General features: G+C 47.8%; 1 protein-coding gene across 1 annotated transcript in view; it reads right to left on the bottom strand.

Moving 5' to 3' along the window:
* The window catches only part of SNX6 (sorting nexin 6), a 470,945-nt gene that overhangs the window by 88,613 nt on the left and 364,867 nt on the right, over nt 1-17,465 (bottom strand). The window contains exons 10-11 of the mRNA XM_069638456.1: nt 16,464-16,503; nt 15,732-15,818 (exon numbers count right to left, since the gene is read on the bottom strand). Coding sequence (XP_069494557.1) covers nt 15,732-15,818; nt 16,464-16,503 — 127 coding nt within the window. The remainder of the gene's footprint in view (nt 1-15,731; nt 15,819-16,463; nt 16,504-17,465) is intronic.

Raw genomic sequence — 17,465 nt, 5'->3', positions numbered from 1 at the left:
GAGGCCCCAAATTCTAATATAGGCCTGTACTACCCAAGGTTGGTAGAGTGGCAGAGCAGCCAGGCTTGTCTTAGGAGGAGGAATGTGAGCTGTAAATCAGTGCACAGAAATCAGAACATACATAGACCCAAAGAAACATTTACACACTTGGCAGTTATATCAAAAATAGTGATTTATTTTATATACACAAGACAGTTGGAAAATAAAGGAATATTGTATTAACTAGCAACAAACACATTTAGATTAAGAAGTTAAGAATAAAGCAGGTCAGTAAATTGTTATATACTTTTCTTATCCACACACAGATTGACTTCAGTTCAGGTCAGTAAAAGTACTTATTTAAAATAACTCTGCGGTATTCAAGTTTAGGTAAGTTAAGAATGTAAAGAGCAACAATCGCAGGCAAGCAATACTAGTAGCAACTCTTATGAGGTTTAGGCAGTCTTTTCCCTAACAATAAATTAGGTATTTAGTTCTGGTTTTTGGAGCAAAACAAGCAATGCCAAAGCAAAGAGGATCAGAAGATTTACTGTTGGGGAAACCAGCACTGCCTAAGTGTTAGGGAGAATTCTCTTATAAGGCTAATTTCCCACCCAAACCTAGTGAGTCCCCCAGCAGCTTTGCTGGATTTTTGTTTTTTTTTCTCCTGCTAAGAGTGAGACTCTTTTACTCCCACTCTTAGGCATGATTTGAGGTATGTCTGACTTATGTGCTTACGGGCTATGGGGTTTCTTTTTACTCCATAGGGTATCACTTGTTTTTCTGTATGTGTGGTACACAGCACCCTCAGTGCAGTACCACAGGGGTGTCACAGTGACCCCCAAACATAGACTCCATACCCTGGGACTGACTACTGTCTCCCGGGGCATATAAAGTCACCATTGGCTTTACTAGTCCAAAATTGTGAACGGAACCAGTACAAAACCATCATATTGTGGAAGTACTGGAAGGGGTTAATTATATTGTCCCTGGGTCTGTTTTCAAGGGGGCACTTTCCAGTCCCCCCTTGTCGAGTTTCTGGTTGGTGGCAGTGGTTACCACGCAAAATATTCCACTGGTTTAAACGCATCACTTTTTGGTGCAATGTTAAAGATACCGCCGGTTTATTTAGTTAATATTAAATCACCGGTTGGGTCTTTTTGCCAGAACTGTATTCTAAAATGGTGTTTGTGTCCATCTCTGTAACTCTGACCAAGGTCGAGCACTTTGTTCCACTTTTTTGGCGGGCTTCTCCACAGAAGCCCTCCAAATGGTGCCACTCTGTCTGGGTTCCACAGGAGGGGGGAATTGGCACCATGGACTGCATTGCCTTAGCAACCCAAGTCACACTCTACTCTGATTGGCCCAGTGGTGAGCCGCCCGGCTCACCACTTAGCATGTGTGATTGACAGCTAGGCTGATGAATGGAGGCTTTGCTGCATAAAAGCAGGGCCTTTGGGACTGGAACTTCAGAAGTCGCCACAGGACCTAAGAATCCGAAGAGGGAAGAAGCTGAGCCATCTGCAACGACGACACCACTGGTGAAGCCCTGCTGCAACTACCTCACCACTTTCCCGACGACAAGAGAAGATCTTCTGCTGGACGAGTCTTCTTCCTCAGAGCTGGTGGGATCAACCAGTTCACCCTTTTCGCCTTCCAAAGACGTCTCTTGGTCGAATCGCCCGTGCCAAGCACCCCGGCGGCCGGATAGCCAAGCTCACCACTTTTGACCGCAAATAAAAGGACCGCACCTTTTAATCGGTAACTCCCGGCTGGTTTCATCCCTGTGCAGTCCAACAACTCCACGTTCCCTCCTCGACAAGATCTTCTCTTCCCCTGGTTGGAACCACAAACTTCAACCACTGCCAGGAACAACTGTCCCCGCTGGAGCTTCCTTTCTCTTTAAGGTACTGTGTCCTGCCTGGCCTCCCTTTCTACAGATTGCTAAAGGTGACCCTTAAATCCTTGGCTTCTAAACTGGGTTGGCTCCAGGTCTTCTAACTATATCTTCTGAATTACCCCAACCTCTTTCGAACACTCTGCAAAGACTTTTAGTGCACTTTAAACCAAGTGATCCTGGGCACATTTCGCTTTGCTCCATTTAAAGTGGGCCTGGCCTATGAACTTTGGCTCTACGGTAGAACCTGTCTTTCTCCCCTTGCTCTGAATTCTTAAAAGTGTTGGGAACTGTTTTATTTTTATGCTCTGCCTTTTTCCCTCCCTTTAACTACATTATCAGAGTGCCATCTTGGTTAAGCGCTCACATCTGTTCTAACAAATCGTAGTGTTTTAACCCTGACTTGTCATAACAATTAGGGGAGGTGTGTATACTTTACCTGACTGTGTTTTAACTTGCTTTTGATTTAGAGTGTTAATATATGCCATAAAGTGTGTTTTAAATAAATAATTATATACTTTTTATACAAAGCTCTGGTCAGTGTTTGTTTGCTCTACTGTGTTTCGGCCCTATTGTGTATACTCTACATACTGCCCTACTCTTCTTGAGAGAAGTCAGACTGCTCAGCCACAGCTACCAGGTAAATCTGGGTGGTGCAGACTGCTACCAATTGGGTTTACTGCTTACTCCTGTAGTCAATCTTTTTGCAGTGTTCCCCAAGGGAACTGCACAGGATTCTGCCTAACACCAAGTCAATAGGAATTCAACAGTTGTGGTGCAAATCTTAGCACAGGTAAGTTACAAGTTCATAGTTCTTTGAAAAAGTTCAGGAGCTTAGAAGAAGCTTTCCTGGAGGGGCACAGGCTGTTAGGTCTGGGCGCCTGAAAATGGGTGAACACCGAAACAGAAGAAACAGTGCACCAAAAGTAAAGGAGCGACACAAACTGCTTCAAGTAAGTTTACCAAGAGCCTCACAGTACCTTGTGTGCGAAGAAGCTGATGTAGCTGGACGCCTTCTGGATGCACGGCTGCAAACTGTCTCCTGGTCCTTGGGCGTGGTGACAAATGGGGGGACCCTGGATGGGCTCCTGCAGCAGTAGAGGGACTCGCCAGCAAAGAATACCTCGTACTCCTGCATCGGTTTACTTGTTTTGGCACCTTTTTCTCAGAACGAGTATCTAAGTATTACTGCCAGTTAGAATCGTCTTCATTTCTCGGTTCTGCACTCTGGTGAGGGGACTTTGAGGGGAGGATTCACGCTGCTAGAGGTCCACAAGGATGCCACTGAAGTTCCAGCAATATTCGTCAACGGCAAGGCAATGCACTTCAAGGAAGGTTGCAGGATGTCGGGGATGGCTCAAATTGAAGAGGGTCATGACCACCAGCCAAGAGGAAGAAGTCGTCCTTGGCAGAGCTTCCCTGTCAGTTCAAAAACAGGGTCAGGACAGCAGCAGTACTTCAGCGGTTACTGGAGGTGCTGCTGGCATCACTGACCGTAGTCGTCTTCGGAGCTTCAGTTCCAGTGGTCGACTTGTGTTCCAAAACCCTTGCCTTTTATGCAGGAAGCCATTCATTCAGTCCTATGGACCCATCAATCACCTGGGGGGGAGGGGGCGCTGTTGCGCACATCTAAAATGCCTGCCTAGTACCGGAGCTCCAGCCCGTATGAATCCTGATCCGTAATCATCCTGCATCAGGGCTGCCCACCAAGCGAAAGAAACACACCGGCAAGTTGCGTATATCCTGAGGCACAGGCTGTGAAAATCTGGTGCCGCTGCAGCTGACCATTCGGGAGTTATATCGTCCCGAAAATCCTCCGTACCTTGGTGGCAGCGCGGGCCGCCCGCGAGCACCAAGAGATTTCCCCCAGCGGAGCCGCTAGTGGAGGGGCGGTGACGCACTGCGAGGACTGCTCTCTCGCTGTACAGCGGAGGCAAAACACTGGCATCCACGGACAACTGGCAGCACAATCCCTTGGTTGATCGGCTCGAGGGGAGCCCTGCTGATATTGGTCTACAGGTGCGAGCCGCTGGTGCGCCACGGACGGGTATCCCACACGCGGCGACTATACTCAGAGGAGGCGGCCCGTCGGGGTCGTGGAGGTGGCGGCGGACCGCGCCCCCTGAACGCTGCAGATCCTGTTGTGCGACCGGCCTTGGGGGTACAACGGGCTGGAGAAGGCCCCCGCCCCCAGTGGCGACGGCCAGGGGAAGGTAGCGGACCTCCCACCCCCCCCACAACATTCTGGTTCATACAATCCTCAAGGCATGACAACAAGTAAGTGCTCATGGGCACTGCAGTGTGTCCCCGCCTGACCATACATACTTGGGCGAGGGGACAGGAAACTGATACTTGGTCTGACTGCGTACCCCAGGACTACACTGTGGTGGCGATGCTCGCGACGCTGGATGACCCAGCACTAGTAACAAACTCAACGGGCCTACATGATCCCTGGCCTAGCGGGCCCGATCGGTGGGGGGCCCGGCTGGTAACTACTCATGGCTACGTGCCAGTGGAACACTACAGTGGCGGCATACCTTTGTTGCTAACGGGGAACCCCGAGTACAACCCTGGGGCTGCAGCAGTACCCCTTCGAAGCAACCGGGCTGGAACCCGGGACGCACCTACGAGATCTGCAGGAAGCAGCACTATACAAACCGCCACGTGCCGTCTGAGAGAAGGGTTCCCCGTCCATGTGCCTTGGACTTGAGATCACCCCTTGCTGAGGCCGCTGCACATCAGAAGACACTCGTATCAAGCTGCGGGGGATCTGCGGTGCTGGTTGGCCCGCGCTGCTCGGGCCGCTGGCACTATTCATTGACCCCGAGATTGGGCAGCGTCATAATCTCCACCCTTGGCAAGAGACCGTAGAGGGGCGACTACAGGAAAGATTGGTCTCGTGAAACCTTTGTAATGGCGGCAATGCCCGAATGAACAGCTAGAGCTTGTCTGGTAACTCCCCCTTCGATCCTGTACTTCGACATAACCTCAGGTCCTTAACCACCTCCTAGTCGAACTTTGGACAACAGAAGTGACCGCTAGCTGGGTGCATGGACCTCTGGGTGCATGGTCCTTATAGGTCCTATATAAAACCACGAGTAATCCGTTGCAGTGATCAGAGAGACGCGGGAGAACATAAGCCATTCGGCTCATCATATGGGCCGCCACGAGCAGAAAGGGGTGCGCTCCAAGAAGACGGGTCCTATGGACTCCTTTGCCAGCTCCCAGCCAGGTGGGCCCATCACACCACCGCCAAAACAAATGGATAACCAAGTGGAACCCCCAACAGATGAGAGAGTGGACCGATTAATGCTAATGGTCCAAAATGGCTTCCGGGCGGTTAACAGCAAACTAGACGACATCGGGGCGACAATCCGCTCCTTGAAGGCAAGGGTCAATAAGGAGAGCACACGTATCACCGAGGCCGAAAATAGGATCGGTACCAATGAGGACTCTATACTACAGTACAGCCGTGCTGAAGGGCGACCTCCAAAAAACCCTGAATAAATGCGAAGACCTTGAATCCCGTTCCCGGATGAACAACATCCGTCTGGTCGGGGTGGCCGAGACCTTCGGCAGGGGGTCCATGGAACGCCAAGTGGAATCTCTCCTGAAAGACTTTCTGGGCCCAGACTCTTTCTCAGACCATTTCCTTGTGGAACGTGACCACCATACTTCGGCACCGCCTCCTAAACCTGGAGCACCGCCTCATACGATAATCGCACGTCTCCTCAATTATAGGGACAGAGACGCTATGCTGCGGAAGTCCAGAGAAAAAGGTACTCTATTCTTTGAAAACAGGATACACATATACCCGGACTTTTCCACAAATATACAAACACTGAGAAGGTCTTATGAACCAGTTAAGAAACAATTGAGACTGCTTAAAGTTCCATACTCTCTTGTCTTCCCAGTGAAAATGAGGATTCAACACGGAGGACAGGCGCATTTCTTTGAAAATCCTAAGGAAGCCATGTTATATGTTGAAGCCTCTATCCCTCTACCTGCCTGAGATCGGGCACTGCATCAGAGTGTAAAACCCCAGCCCGTTGAAGAGCCGGATGAACTTGCCGGCTGATGCACTCCAGTTCTTGCCACACTGTTATACTGCTTAAAACCGAGGGCGGCGAGGTAGCCCTGATTATTACTACTTCTGTAACGTATGGCCGTGAGGCCCCCTGGGATAGCGGCCATGTGAGTATGGCTTACACCCCCAGGAGTGTTCCCAAGTTATGTTTCAAGGGATACATCATCAGGTTGGGGTTGATGATGCGGGTGGGGGGCGGGGTGGGGGAAATAGAGTATGGGCTATACCTGGTGGCATGCCAGGTCTGTTTGAGGAGTTATTGGTTGGAGAAGATATAATGGTAAAATCACAGAGCGGTTGTATAGCAGGATACCCGTACCACTTGTGACAGGGGCAAGGCTACGGACAAACTATTCCTCCAAGATAAGGTTATGACACAGGCTAATAGGGGCTTAAATATTAAGCTACTTTCCTGGAACATCCGCGGGCTTAATAACCCAGTTAAAGCTAGGAAGATCGCAGCATACATCGCACGCCACAACCCTCACATCCTTTTTATACAGGAGACACGCACTAGGAAATGTTAATGCCAAATTCCTACCACGATGGGGCCCCCACAGATACTATACGGAATGCTCAATGCAATCCAGGGGAGTGTTGACTCTCATACACCCCAAGCTGTGCTTTAAATACCACTCTAGTAAAATAGACCTGCAAGGCAGATATGCACTAGTATGGGGGAAGCTGGCGGGGCACCAAATAATTCTGGTCAATACATATGGACCAAATGGGGACGATCCACAATTCTACTGTGCAATACTCGATATGTTGACCATGTCAGGGGAGGCACACATCTGTGGCGTGGATCTCAATACGATAATGGATCAATCCCTTGATCGATCCTCAGCCACCCCTAGGACCCCTACCAGGGCTGCACTGGTGGTGACGCAGATGATGGAACAGGTAGGCATGATAGATGCATGGCGCACACTACACCCACACGAGAAGAAATTCACCTTTTATTAGTCTGTCCACGATTCCTACTCGCGTATAGACTACTGGCTTATTAGCTCATCCCTAGCCGGCACAGTCTCTGGCTGTGAAATACACCCCCGCACCCTTTCAGATCACTCACCAGTAACATTGGATATTAAACTAGGCGATACTCCACCTCCAGCTAGAAGATGGAGAATGCCCCTTCATCCTGAGCGACTCCAACATCTGCGAAGCTCTACATACGGAGATCGCAGAATTTATGGAAGTAAATGAGGGTTCGGTGACCACCTATGCTACCCTGTAGGAGGCATTCAAGGTCTGGATTCAGCGAACTATCCTGGGCAAGTCTACGGGTATGTTGAAAGCCGTAAGTAGGGAACTGGGTATAGCCAAAGCCAAAATAGACTTGCTACAAACTGATTATGGTGTCAGGCAGGACAAGAGAACGTTGACGAAAATTCATGTCACACTAAAGGAATTCAATGAGCTGGCCAACAGGGAAGACCTATAAATGGCTGTCCAGCCAAAGCCCGCAGATACGGGGAAAGCAACAAGGCCGGGAAATTCCTTGCAAATATGCTTAAGACCGACAGGCACCATAACCCGATTCCCAGCATTCTGACACCAGCGGGGGTAATGGTTAACAAAAACCAGGACATTAATTCCACCTTTGCGGAGTTCTACTCCTCCCTATACTCGAATCATGATACAAAGACTAAAGAGGACAGGTACCGGTACCTAGATAACCTAGACCTTCCTACATTTACCACTGAGACCCGCAATATACTAGATCAGCCTATCGCAGTCGAAGAAATTACAGAAGCCATTAAATCCCTGTCAGGCGGCCGCGCCCCCGGCTCGGACGGCCTTAGTGTGAAATTATACAAAGAATTCCAGAAGGTGTGGGAGGAAGCAATGGAACGGGGTGTCCTTCCGGAATCTATGCGCAAAGCTATCATTGTCCTCCTGAAACCCCGCAGACCGGCACAGGATATGGCATCTTACAGACCCCTTTCATTGATAAATACCGATGCAAAGATTTTCGCTAAGGTACTAGCTACCAGACTTCTGCCCTATATGTCGATCCTGGTCCACCCAGACCAGGCTGGCTTTATACCAACCAGATCTACGGCGCTCAATCTGAGGCACCTATTCAATGTAATGGCACAGATAGATCCAGAAGCGAGGGCGGCCGTGTTGGCCCTGAATGCCGAAAAGGCTTTTGACTGTGTCTTGGACATAACTCTTCCTGGTGCTCGAACGGTTCGGCCTCGGCCAATACTTTATCAAATGCGTACGACTACTGTACACTCACCCATCTGCTAAAGTTTTAACTAACACCACTCTATCCCCTATGTTTCAATTACACAGAGGGACCAGGCAAGGCTTCCCCTTCTCACCTATACTTTTTGCCCTTACCATCGAGCCAATGGCGGAATATATACGCCAGAACCACTCACATAGAGGGCTTAGAATGACTGGTCCCCCGCAGATTATATCATTATACGCAGATGACACCCTGTTGTATGTCCGGGACCCAGAGGAGAATGTGCAACACATGTCAGACATTGTTACGCTCACCTGGCTCCAACAGAGGCGTCGATCGGAACTGGACAGCTGCGGTGTCCACCAATGTGACGCGTAGGGCCGAGATGACCGACTGGACTGGCCCACCTAGTTTCGTTTGCTTGGCCCGTAGGAATATTCATCTGCAAATGGAGAAAGGGAATTAACCACCCGTGGAGTTGGGCGTAAATCCCCCCACCCCCGCTGTTCTCCCCACAGATCACCTTTGATGTCCCCTCATAGTCTCACCTGATGGTTTGAAAAGATGAGCTCTCCATCCTGCATTGATCACAGGGGCGCGTTGGTAACCAGTTGCTTCACTGGCTCGAAGGAATTGGTGAGTTCCAGAACAATATGGACTCCGAGATTCCCGGCAAGACGCCGTAAGTATAAAGTTCGTAAGAGTTCAAATTCCTGACTTTCACTCTTGTCCGATTCCTTGCAGGTTGCAGCTTGACCCTAATGAAGAGTTCCTCGTGGCAAACGGTAGTATTCTGGTAAGGATTTGTATTTTCCAACACAGTTCGATAAAATAATGTCAATATGTAACCTGTTGCTTTCTCGCTTATTCAGGCGCTGAGAGAAAGTATGAAGTCTTGGGGAATAATACCTCTGGCGGTAAAATCAGGTAAGTCTATTGTGGTGAGGAGGGTTCCCCTTGTTAGTTCCTTTGTTTCACCTTGCTGTCCTTTTGTTTCCCCTTAGGGGCCGGGGTTCGGCGAAGATGTAGTGGAAGCTCCGCCGACCCGAGAAGAGGAATAGTACCCCCGGTGGTAAAATAAGGTAAGTCTATGGGAGGGTAACTAATATTCCTCTGTGTATTCCCTTGCTTCACCTTGCTGTTCTTGTCTTCTCCTTAGGTGCCGGAGTGCGGCGGGAACATACAGGAGGATGCGTTGGAATGTGAAGATCCTGCGAAGGCCGGTGAGTTCAGCGCGGCATTGCAGCAGGCGAGGCGACGCGCATAAAATAACTTCTTTCTTCCAGCTCGAAGGCGCGATGGATCGGGAATTCAGGTAAGTATTAAAGGTATTGCTCTTGTTCTAACCTTTTCTCCTTCTTTCTCCCTTTTTCTAGGAGCTTCAAACTCGAGGCGGGCGTGGCAGAAGGCTGGATGCAGACTTGCAGGCACGGTGAGCATTACGCTGCTGGATGCAGAATAACGCGAAGCGTGTGCTGCTCTTCGGGTGTGGTTTAAATAGCCTCCAAAGTAGTCCCAGGTAAGTATTCCTCCCCAGCCCTGCCCGAGTAAAAAATAGTCCCTAAGTAAAGTAGTCCCTTCCAAGCCTTTTGTGGCTTGGAGCTCTTGCAGCATGGTCTGCATCAGGTAAGTTTTAATCTATGAGCTTGGCGCCTATGGCGCCAGGACTGACTTTCCATATGAGCCTGGCGCCATAGGCGCCAGGACTGGACCCAAATAGCCCCTAGCAGGGGTTGTTGGGCTTGCTTAGGATAACTTGATGCCTGCTTCCGGGGTTGCTGGACGTGGTCTGGGTCCCCGGGGGTAGGCAGCATGACAGACATACACGAGTTCTCAGAGCACTCGGGATACAGAATCAATGTCCCCGAGTCTGAAATATTTCCTTTGACCGATGGGGCGGGGGACCTCTCCGGGATTGCAGGGTTTAGGCCCGCTCCCACCTGTGTACGCTACCTAGGAATCATGGTTGCTAGGGATAAACAACTTCTGTACACACAACCACGGGGAACTGTTACTAAATTTGACAACCAAATTCCAGATGTGGACGAATCTTCCACTGTCCCTTTATGGCCGAGTGGCAATACTCAAAATGGTAGTCCTCCCCAAACTCCTATATTATTTCAACAACATCCCGATCTGGCCTGGTAAGCCCTTCTTCGTGAAACTCAAGTCACTCGCCTCCACTTTCATCTTGAATGGGAAGACGGCCAGTCTGGGGTGGGACAAAATGGTGGAACCATTCTCACAGGGCGGTAGGCTGTACCAGATTTCGAATTGTATTACTTGTCTGCACAGGCTCAATTTGCTAAACATTGGTTCGATCCCGAGGACACAGCTCCTCACATCCCCATGGAAAAACATGCTGTCCGTCCCAATGACGTACGATCAGTTTTCCTCAACCCCGTCTATGGAGATATCTGCCCGTTTGACCCGGTGTATACAACTACACAGGCTTGGGCCAAGATATACAAAAGAATCAGCCTACAGACCCCCTATGACCCAGAGGTCCCCTTGTGGAACTTCGAGTATCTCCCCAACCTTCGATAAAGCCCTACAACAATCCTGGGATCCTAATAAGCTCTTTACATTGCGGGACATGTTCCCAGATGGCAAATTTTGTGAACTCACAGATTTCATTGGGGTGGTGGGAGGAGGCCAGCTTAAACGCTTTCAGTACCATCGCATGAGAGCCACTTTTGCTGCTAGATGGCCAACTTTCCCGACAGAGCCCCAGGTACACAAATGCATTAGGGCGATAGTATCCACAAACAGTCACAGTAAGGGGGTTTCGATGGTATACTTGTTAGTGCAGACCCACTCCCCATCACGAAATACGATAAAAGAGACCTGGGAAGGGGATACGGGCACCCAGATTGATGATGTCAGGTGGGCCCGCTACTGTCGGCTCACCAGATCGGTTTCTATGAACGCAGGGCTCCGATTGATTCAATTCAAAGTTTTGAACCAACTGCACTATGCCCCTGCCAAGTTAGCTAAATTCGTGGAAAACTGCACAGGAGCCTGCTCCAAATGCAATGCTCCGAATGCTGGGCCATATCACATGTACTAGTCATGTCCTCTGATTGCTGAATTTTGGCGGGAGGTGGCGGAACTCCTTGAGGACATAACGTCGATCCCGGCGACTCTGTCCCCCCTGTAGTACTTGCTTGGCGACATTGGTAAAGTAAGGGAAACCACGAGGAGCCTAATTTAACATCTCATTGCGCTGTATCCTAAAATCATGGAAATCCGCAACTGCACCAACCAGAGCCAATTTCCTAAAAAACCTATGTATGGTAAACGATGATGAGGAACTCTTTGTTCTATCGGTCCCGACACCTTGTCAACCCAAAGACATTTGGACACTGTTGCGCCTTTACTTGTTCAATCTGATGCCAGATGCAAATGTAGCACCCATCTCCTCGCCCTGATATGTGATGTTTCATGCCCAGCGTGTATGTACCAATAATGTAATTACACCTATACTGTGCCATGATGCGTATGCAGTTGTCTTGTTGTAAACCTGCTCTCTCAATAAAATAAATGTTTAAAAAAAAAATCACCTGGGGTGGCTGTCCCTGCAGGACAGCCAGCTGCTCAGTTCAAACTGGTTCCAGACAGGCACACCCTAAAACAAAAGGACAGGGACGTTTCGGGCTCCTCCCTCACTTCCTGCCTCAGACACACTGGAGTCTTGGCAGGCTTCACAAAGGGATCCTGCCAAAGGAAAAACTCAAGGAGGACCCACCCCCCACCTGGAACGATAGAAGAGCCAACAAAGAACACAGAAATTAAAAATTGTGATAATAGAAGAATGGGGCCATTTTGAGAAAATGGTCACTCGTGGGTGCGGTCCTGCAGCTATGGAAACAGCTTGCAAGTAACTAACACAAACATGGTAGAAAAGTATCCACTGCCACCAGCTATTTAGGTTTGACCTGTTACTATACAAGTTACGGGAGCAGTGGGAAAGGAGTTACAATGTAGCCCCTCAGCACTCCACATAAGGTGGTGTGTGTGCTGGTCCCTGCAGAACAGTAGTTCTCAGGAAAAAGTTAAAGAATTAGCAAAGTGAGCCCAAAGGACTCCCCAGCAACACTGCACATAGGGTGCTGCGACAATTTATTACAAATACCTGTAGTGAAAATGGAGGAAAGCATGACTCCATAAAGACTTACAGCAGCAGAAACAATGGGTGCCCATCTCGGAGCAAAACAATGAGTGAGTGGTAAGAAGTTCCATTCACCTAGGAGAATAAAGCAAAAAATCCTAGAAGTCCAGCCAAAGTGCTGGGGGTCTCTCAGGGCGAGGGAAATTGGCAGAAGAAATGAAAATTCTCTCCAACAAGATGACAAAGGACAGAAGAGGTAGAAGGAGAGAGAAGGAGGAAAGGAGGGATAAGTGAGAAGGAAGAGGAGAAGGCTGGAGGAAGTATGTGGTGAGAAGAAAGGTGAGGAGGAGAAAGGGGAGCAACGTGTAAGGAGGCAAGATCAGTGAAAGGAGCAAAAGGGAGTGAGAGGTAGAGAGAGAAAGGGAGCGTTAGGAAAGATTTGTTTGCTATTTTCTTCCCAGTCACATCTATGGCACACCCTGTTTGCTCATTTATTTTTTTACAGCTGGCCTGACTTGAAAGTTTAGTAAAACCCTCAGCTTTACTTCCCGTGTGCCAACTGTTACGGGGAAACTGATCAGTCCCTAAGGCTGTCAGTACTGAGAGACTATGTCTCTCTCCGTGGATTCCATGTATTTTTAAAGCTGGACACATCACCCTAAAGTAAAGTTTAGTTAGGATATACTGTACCCTTATAACATTCTTTTGTAATGTTGTGGTTAAAAAGCACAATGGGTCCAGGATGGGCTGGCGGCAGCAGATATATTTCAATAAGATTAACCTTCAATGTATATGCAATATTCTGATTATAGATTCCATAATTTGCCTTGAAAAAGACTGATGAGGTCGAAACACGTGTCAGCATAGTTAGTGTTTACTAATATCAACAATTCAACTTACCAATGTGGATCTGTATTGTTACAATATCTGTTTAGCAAACAATATTAATTATATCAGCGCATGTACATGGAACAATCTTGTTACTTGTTTCTTATACTAGGCAGGGGTAGCCTAGAGTTCCATAGTATGATAGCATATCAGCTATATTATTTCCCTACACACTCTTGACCTATTAACCACAGCGCCCTAATACCTGGCACCCCCAAACTCCCTTACCTCTCTCATAAGATAGGGTTGGACTCCAAGACAGGCTGTACAAAGTTCCTAACAGTTAGAAGAAGAAGTTGTAAAAGTTGCAGATATGTTTCAGATGGTTTTACTATGCTATTTGGTTATTTGAAAAGCTATTCTAGAGTTACTACCCATGTGGTTTACCATCTAAAAAATATTGCTAATGCTCTTCTGTTTTACTGTGCTATAGTACTTAACTGACTGGAACGTTACAACAGTGTGCCTTAATGTATATAATAAATAAGGAAGTTACTTACCTGCAACTGTTCTCCAGCAAGGGTCTGGCATGGATTCACATGCTCCTGAACATTCTCCATCAGACTGGGAATCCTCAGTAAAAAAAAGAAAACTCTTTCACACTGTCTTTCTCCTATAAACCAATCACTGAGCTCTGGGTCATACTGCCCCCAGCCAACGACTGCCCTCTCCCTAAGCCCCTCTTCTGGCAGCCATCTTCAGATTTGGTAGCATGTAAAGTGGCAGTATGACCAGGAAGAGACGCAGAGGGGAAGGAGGGAGGGTTTGCATGTGAATCCATGCCAGACCCATGCTGGTGAAGAACAGTTACAGGCAAGTAACTTGTTCCTTCTCCGGCGTTGCTTTCTGAGTTCAGGCAAGAGAAGCCTAAGAAGCTAGCTGGACATTTGTTGTTTGTGCTTCTGAGAAAACCAAACAGGAAGAGTGCAAAGCTGAGCCTAACAAAAACTGTGAGCTGTTGTGCTATGGTGACATTTACTTGAAGTGAATCCTGAACCTTGTAGAACTTTACTCCCCAAGTGTCTGAAACTTGGGGAAGGGAGCTGCGGGAGAAAATCCTGAACATTCCAGACATTGTGAGCATTAGAAGTAAGGGCTGGTATAGGTTGCAAAACACACAGCATTTTACTTTGAACTTTTAGACTCAGTTGAGGGAAGTGCCCTCTTAACTGGATCTCTTGCGTCTTTGTTTAACTGTTGATACCATGTCTGTCTCACAGTGGACACCAAACATCTTGCAACGCACTCCAGTGACAAGCAAGCGACTATACAGCTTGATGCTGCTGGATTATTTCCTGTGCAGCAGCAACAGACCCGGTCTCCTGATTACTCGGTCTGGTGATGAAAGCAAGCACTCTGAATGGGATGTCACAGCAGCAGTCGCGAGAAGGGGACCCTACGTAAGTATTTTGTCAGTCTGCGGTTTTGGTGCCTTTTTATCAGCTCCAACAAAGGACGGCTATCACCTGGTCGATCTTCCTCGCTTCTTCAGTCCTGCACTCTGGTGAGAGGACTTGGATGAGTGGGATTGTGCCCCTGGAGATCCAACTGGAACTCATCAAAGTTCTGGACCGATTCATCCATGCAAAGACACTGCACTGCAAATGGGTCAGAGGTGCCCTGGTATTTGCAGTTTGCAGCCCTGGAAGGTTACAGCACCTCGGGAGATGGCACGATCTGCAGTTCGTTTTGGGGATGGTTGGTCCCACCAGCCAAAGGGAAATAGTCATCCTCTTCAGAGCCCCTCCGTCGGTATGAAAACAGTCAGGACAGCAGTGGTCGTTTCACGGTTACTGGACGGGTCTGCATGCATCTATGGTCGTCTTCAGCTTCAGATCTTCTGTTCCAGTGGCCGACTTGCCTTCTGCCTCAGGAACTTCACCTTTTATTTGGATTATTTGGATTTCCCCTTCACTCTTCTGCAAACTCTCAGCAGCTTACAGAAAGGGGAGAGCGGATGTCCAATCGGGTCAGCCAGACGCCCCCCCCCCTTGTAGGTTGGTGTGCGCTAATCTCTCAAAAATTAAAGTTTTAGGAAGGATTCAAAGTATCCCTCAAAACAGTAGTTTTTAAGGATAGTCCAAGAATATCAAAGGAGAACCCAAAAGTGTAACACAGATGCCTTTAAGAGATATGGAGGAAAGCAAGACTCCATAGGATGAGGTAATGCAAAAAGAACAAAAAGTCATAGTAAATAAGAATGAAAGAGGAGAGAGAGAAAAAGGTCTAGAAACCCGCAAAAAGTGCTGGGGGTCCCACTAGGAGAGGGGAGGGGATTATGCATAAAACCGATACATCTCCCAACACCCTGTTCACCCAAGGTGGGCTTTTCCAAGTTCATGCCACAAGATTCTTGCCTGTTTGACCATATTGTTCTCTTGCCTTATTCCTGCCTTCCCGGGCCCGGAATTGCCAGATATGGGAAGCTCTTTCCCAGTGAAAGCTACTGCTTTCCCAGGCAAAGTGGCTGTCTGTGGGTAAGCCTAGATGTGGGTGCTGAGAAGCATTTGACATTGATAAAGTAAACCAACTATACTTGAATGAATACTGTGCATTAACTCCTCACCTTGGCAGCCTGGGATTCTCGCAGGTAGTATTTCAGGAGGTCGGAAAGCTTAAGGTCCTCGTCAGCAGACACGCGGGCTTCAACTTTCTGCAGACAGACATTAAAGAGAATAAAAAAATATGTATCACATTGGACAATCTACAACCAAGGCTTACTACAGACATTGAAAACAAACATGTACAAAAAGGGACAAGATTCAGACATGATAGACACCGCGTCATGAAAGAGAGACTAAAACAGAACCACAATAAGCCAATGTTAAATCCAGTACACATAGCAGACACGCAAGACAGTTTTACAAACCACAGCACACACAGAAAAGACCAATTCTTAACAAATGGCACAAGGAGCAGACAGACCCAACACACGCATCAGACACAAAACACATTGCAGACCCAACAAATCCACAAAATACTGACAATACCTAGACATAAAACACAGCACAGACTAACCACATATCCAGTTCAGAATCATCCAGTTCATAGCAAATATCAGAAATGGGACAGAAAGTATTCACAAGACACCCCAGACCATAAAGGCAGAATGCCCATGAGAGTCCAGGCACAGAACAGACAAATTCAAGGCATGACTATACCATAAATGGAGTTTCAAAGGACGAGTAATGGAAAAGACAGACATGCACACAAGATTTATAACATAAGCTAGATCTAGAACCAGCAATACACAACAAGCAGATTCTCAAATGACATACCAGATAATAAACACACTTACCCTCGTTTTATCAAATAATTCTGATACCCTCAGGAAAAATCTGCATTGTAAAATAGAAAATCACAGTTATTTACACATAGCAGCAGCTGCTGCCGCCGTGTTTTACACTAATTGTATACATGCATGAGAAACCTCTGCCTCACAAGAAGTCAGTCTTGAGGGAAAGTTGGTTTTGTCTGTCTGGCATTAAATGGAGAATTGCTGTTAGGAGGCTTCTTCCAAGTCACTACCTGTGGCAGGACATAGAAAAGCCATCCACGGTTAGCAAGGCATTTTACACCTCAGTTGAGCTAAACCATTCTCATAACTAGCACAGACGAAGCAGTGAGACTAAGGAGGAAGGGGGCACTATTGTGTACTAAAGCCAACCATTTTTTATAAATATTATGTAAAAAGCCCCACTGAGTTGAAACACCAATTCTTTACAGTACTAAACTAAAGCAACTTTAAAAATTCAAAAGGTAAGTAAAAAGATCAACGTACACATACCTAGCTCACAGGTGGATAACCCACTACTTTAGTATCACAATCGGATATTCAGGCAATAAATGCCACCCTCAGAGTAGGGAGAAAGAGGATACACATCAGAAGGAACAAGTTACTTACCTGTAACTGTTTTTATCCAACATTGGGTCTGGCATGGATTCACATGCTCATGAATATTCCCAGTCATCAGACTGGGAATCCTCAGTAAAAGAAAAAACAGTTTCAGTTTAGTGAGCTCTGGGTTGATTTGCCGCCAGTGACAATGAGTGATACAGCAGGAGAGGCACATGGAAATGGAAGCCTTGGACAGGGCCTTCCCATGGTTCACAGGACCAAAGTTCACAAAAAGCTGGGACATTTTCCGGAAACTCTGTGCGGGCCACAAAACCTCAGTGCAAAGTCCTCTCAGCTGGTGTCGAAGGCATCGGAAAAAATACAGGCAACACCAAGGGCTCGTTGAGATGAAATTCCGACAGAACCTTGGGAATGAAGGAGGGGTGCGTCCGCAGCACCGCC

The sequence above is a fragment of the Ambystoma mexicanum genome, chromosome 14 (assembly GCF_040938575.1).
Source record: "Ambystoma mexicanum isolate Mex_15411 chromosome 14, UKY_AmexF1_1, whole genome shotgun sequence".
NCBI classification, from domain to species: Eukaryota; Metazoa; Chordata; class Amphibia; order Caudata; family Ambystomatidae; genus Ambystoma; species Ambystoma mexicanum.
The sequence above is the reverse complement of the archived record's forward strand: the minus strand, read 5'-3'. Positions and strand labels throughout refer to the sequence as shown.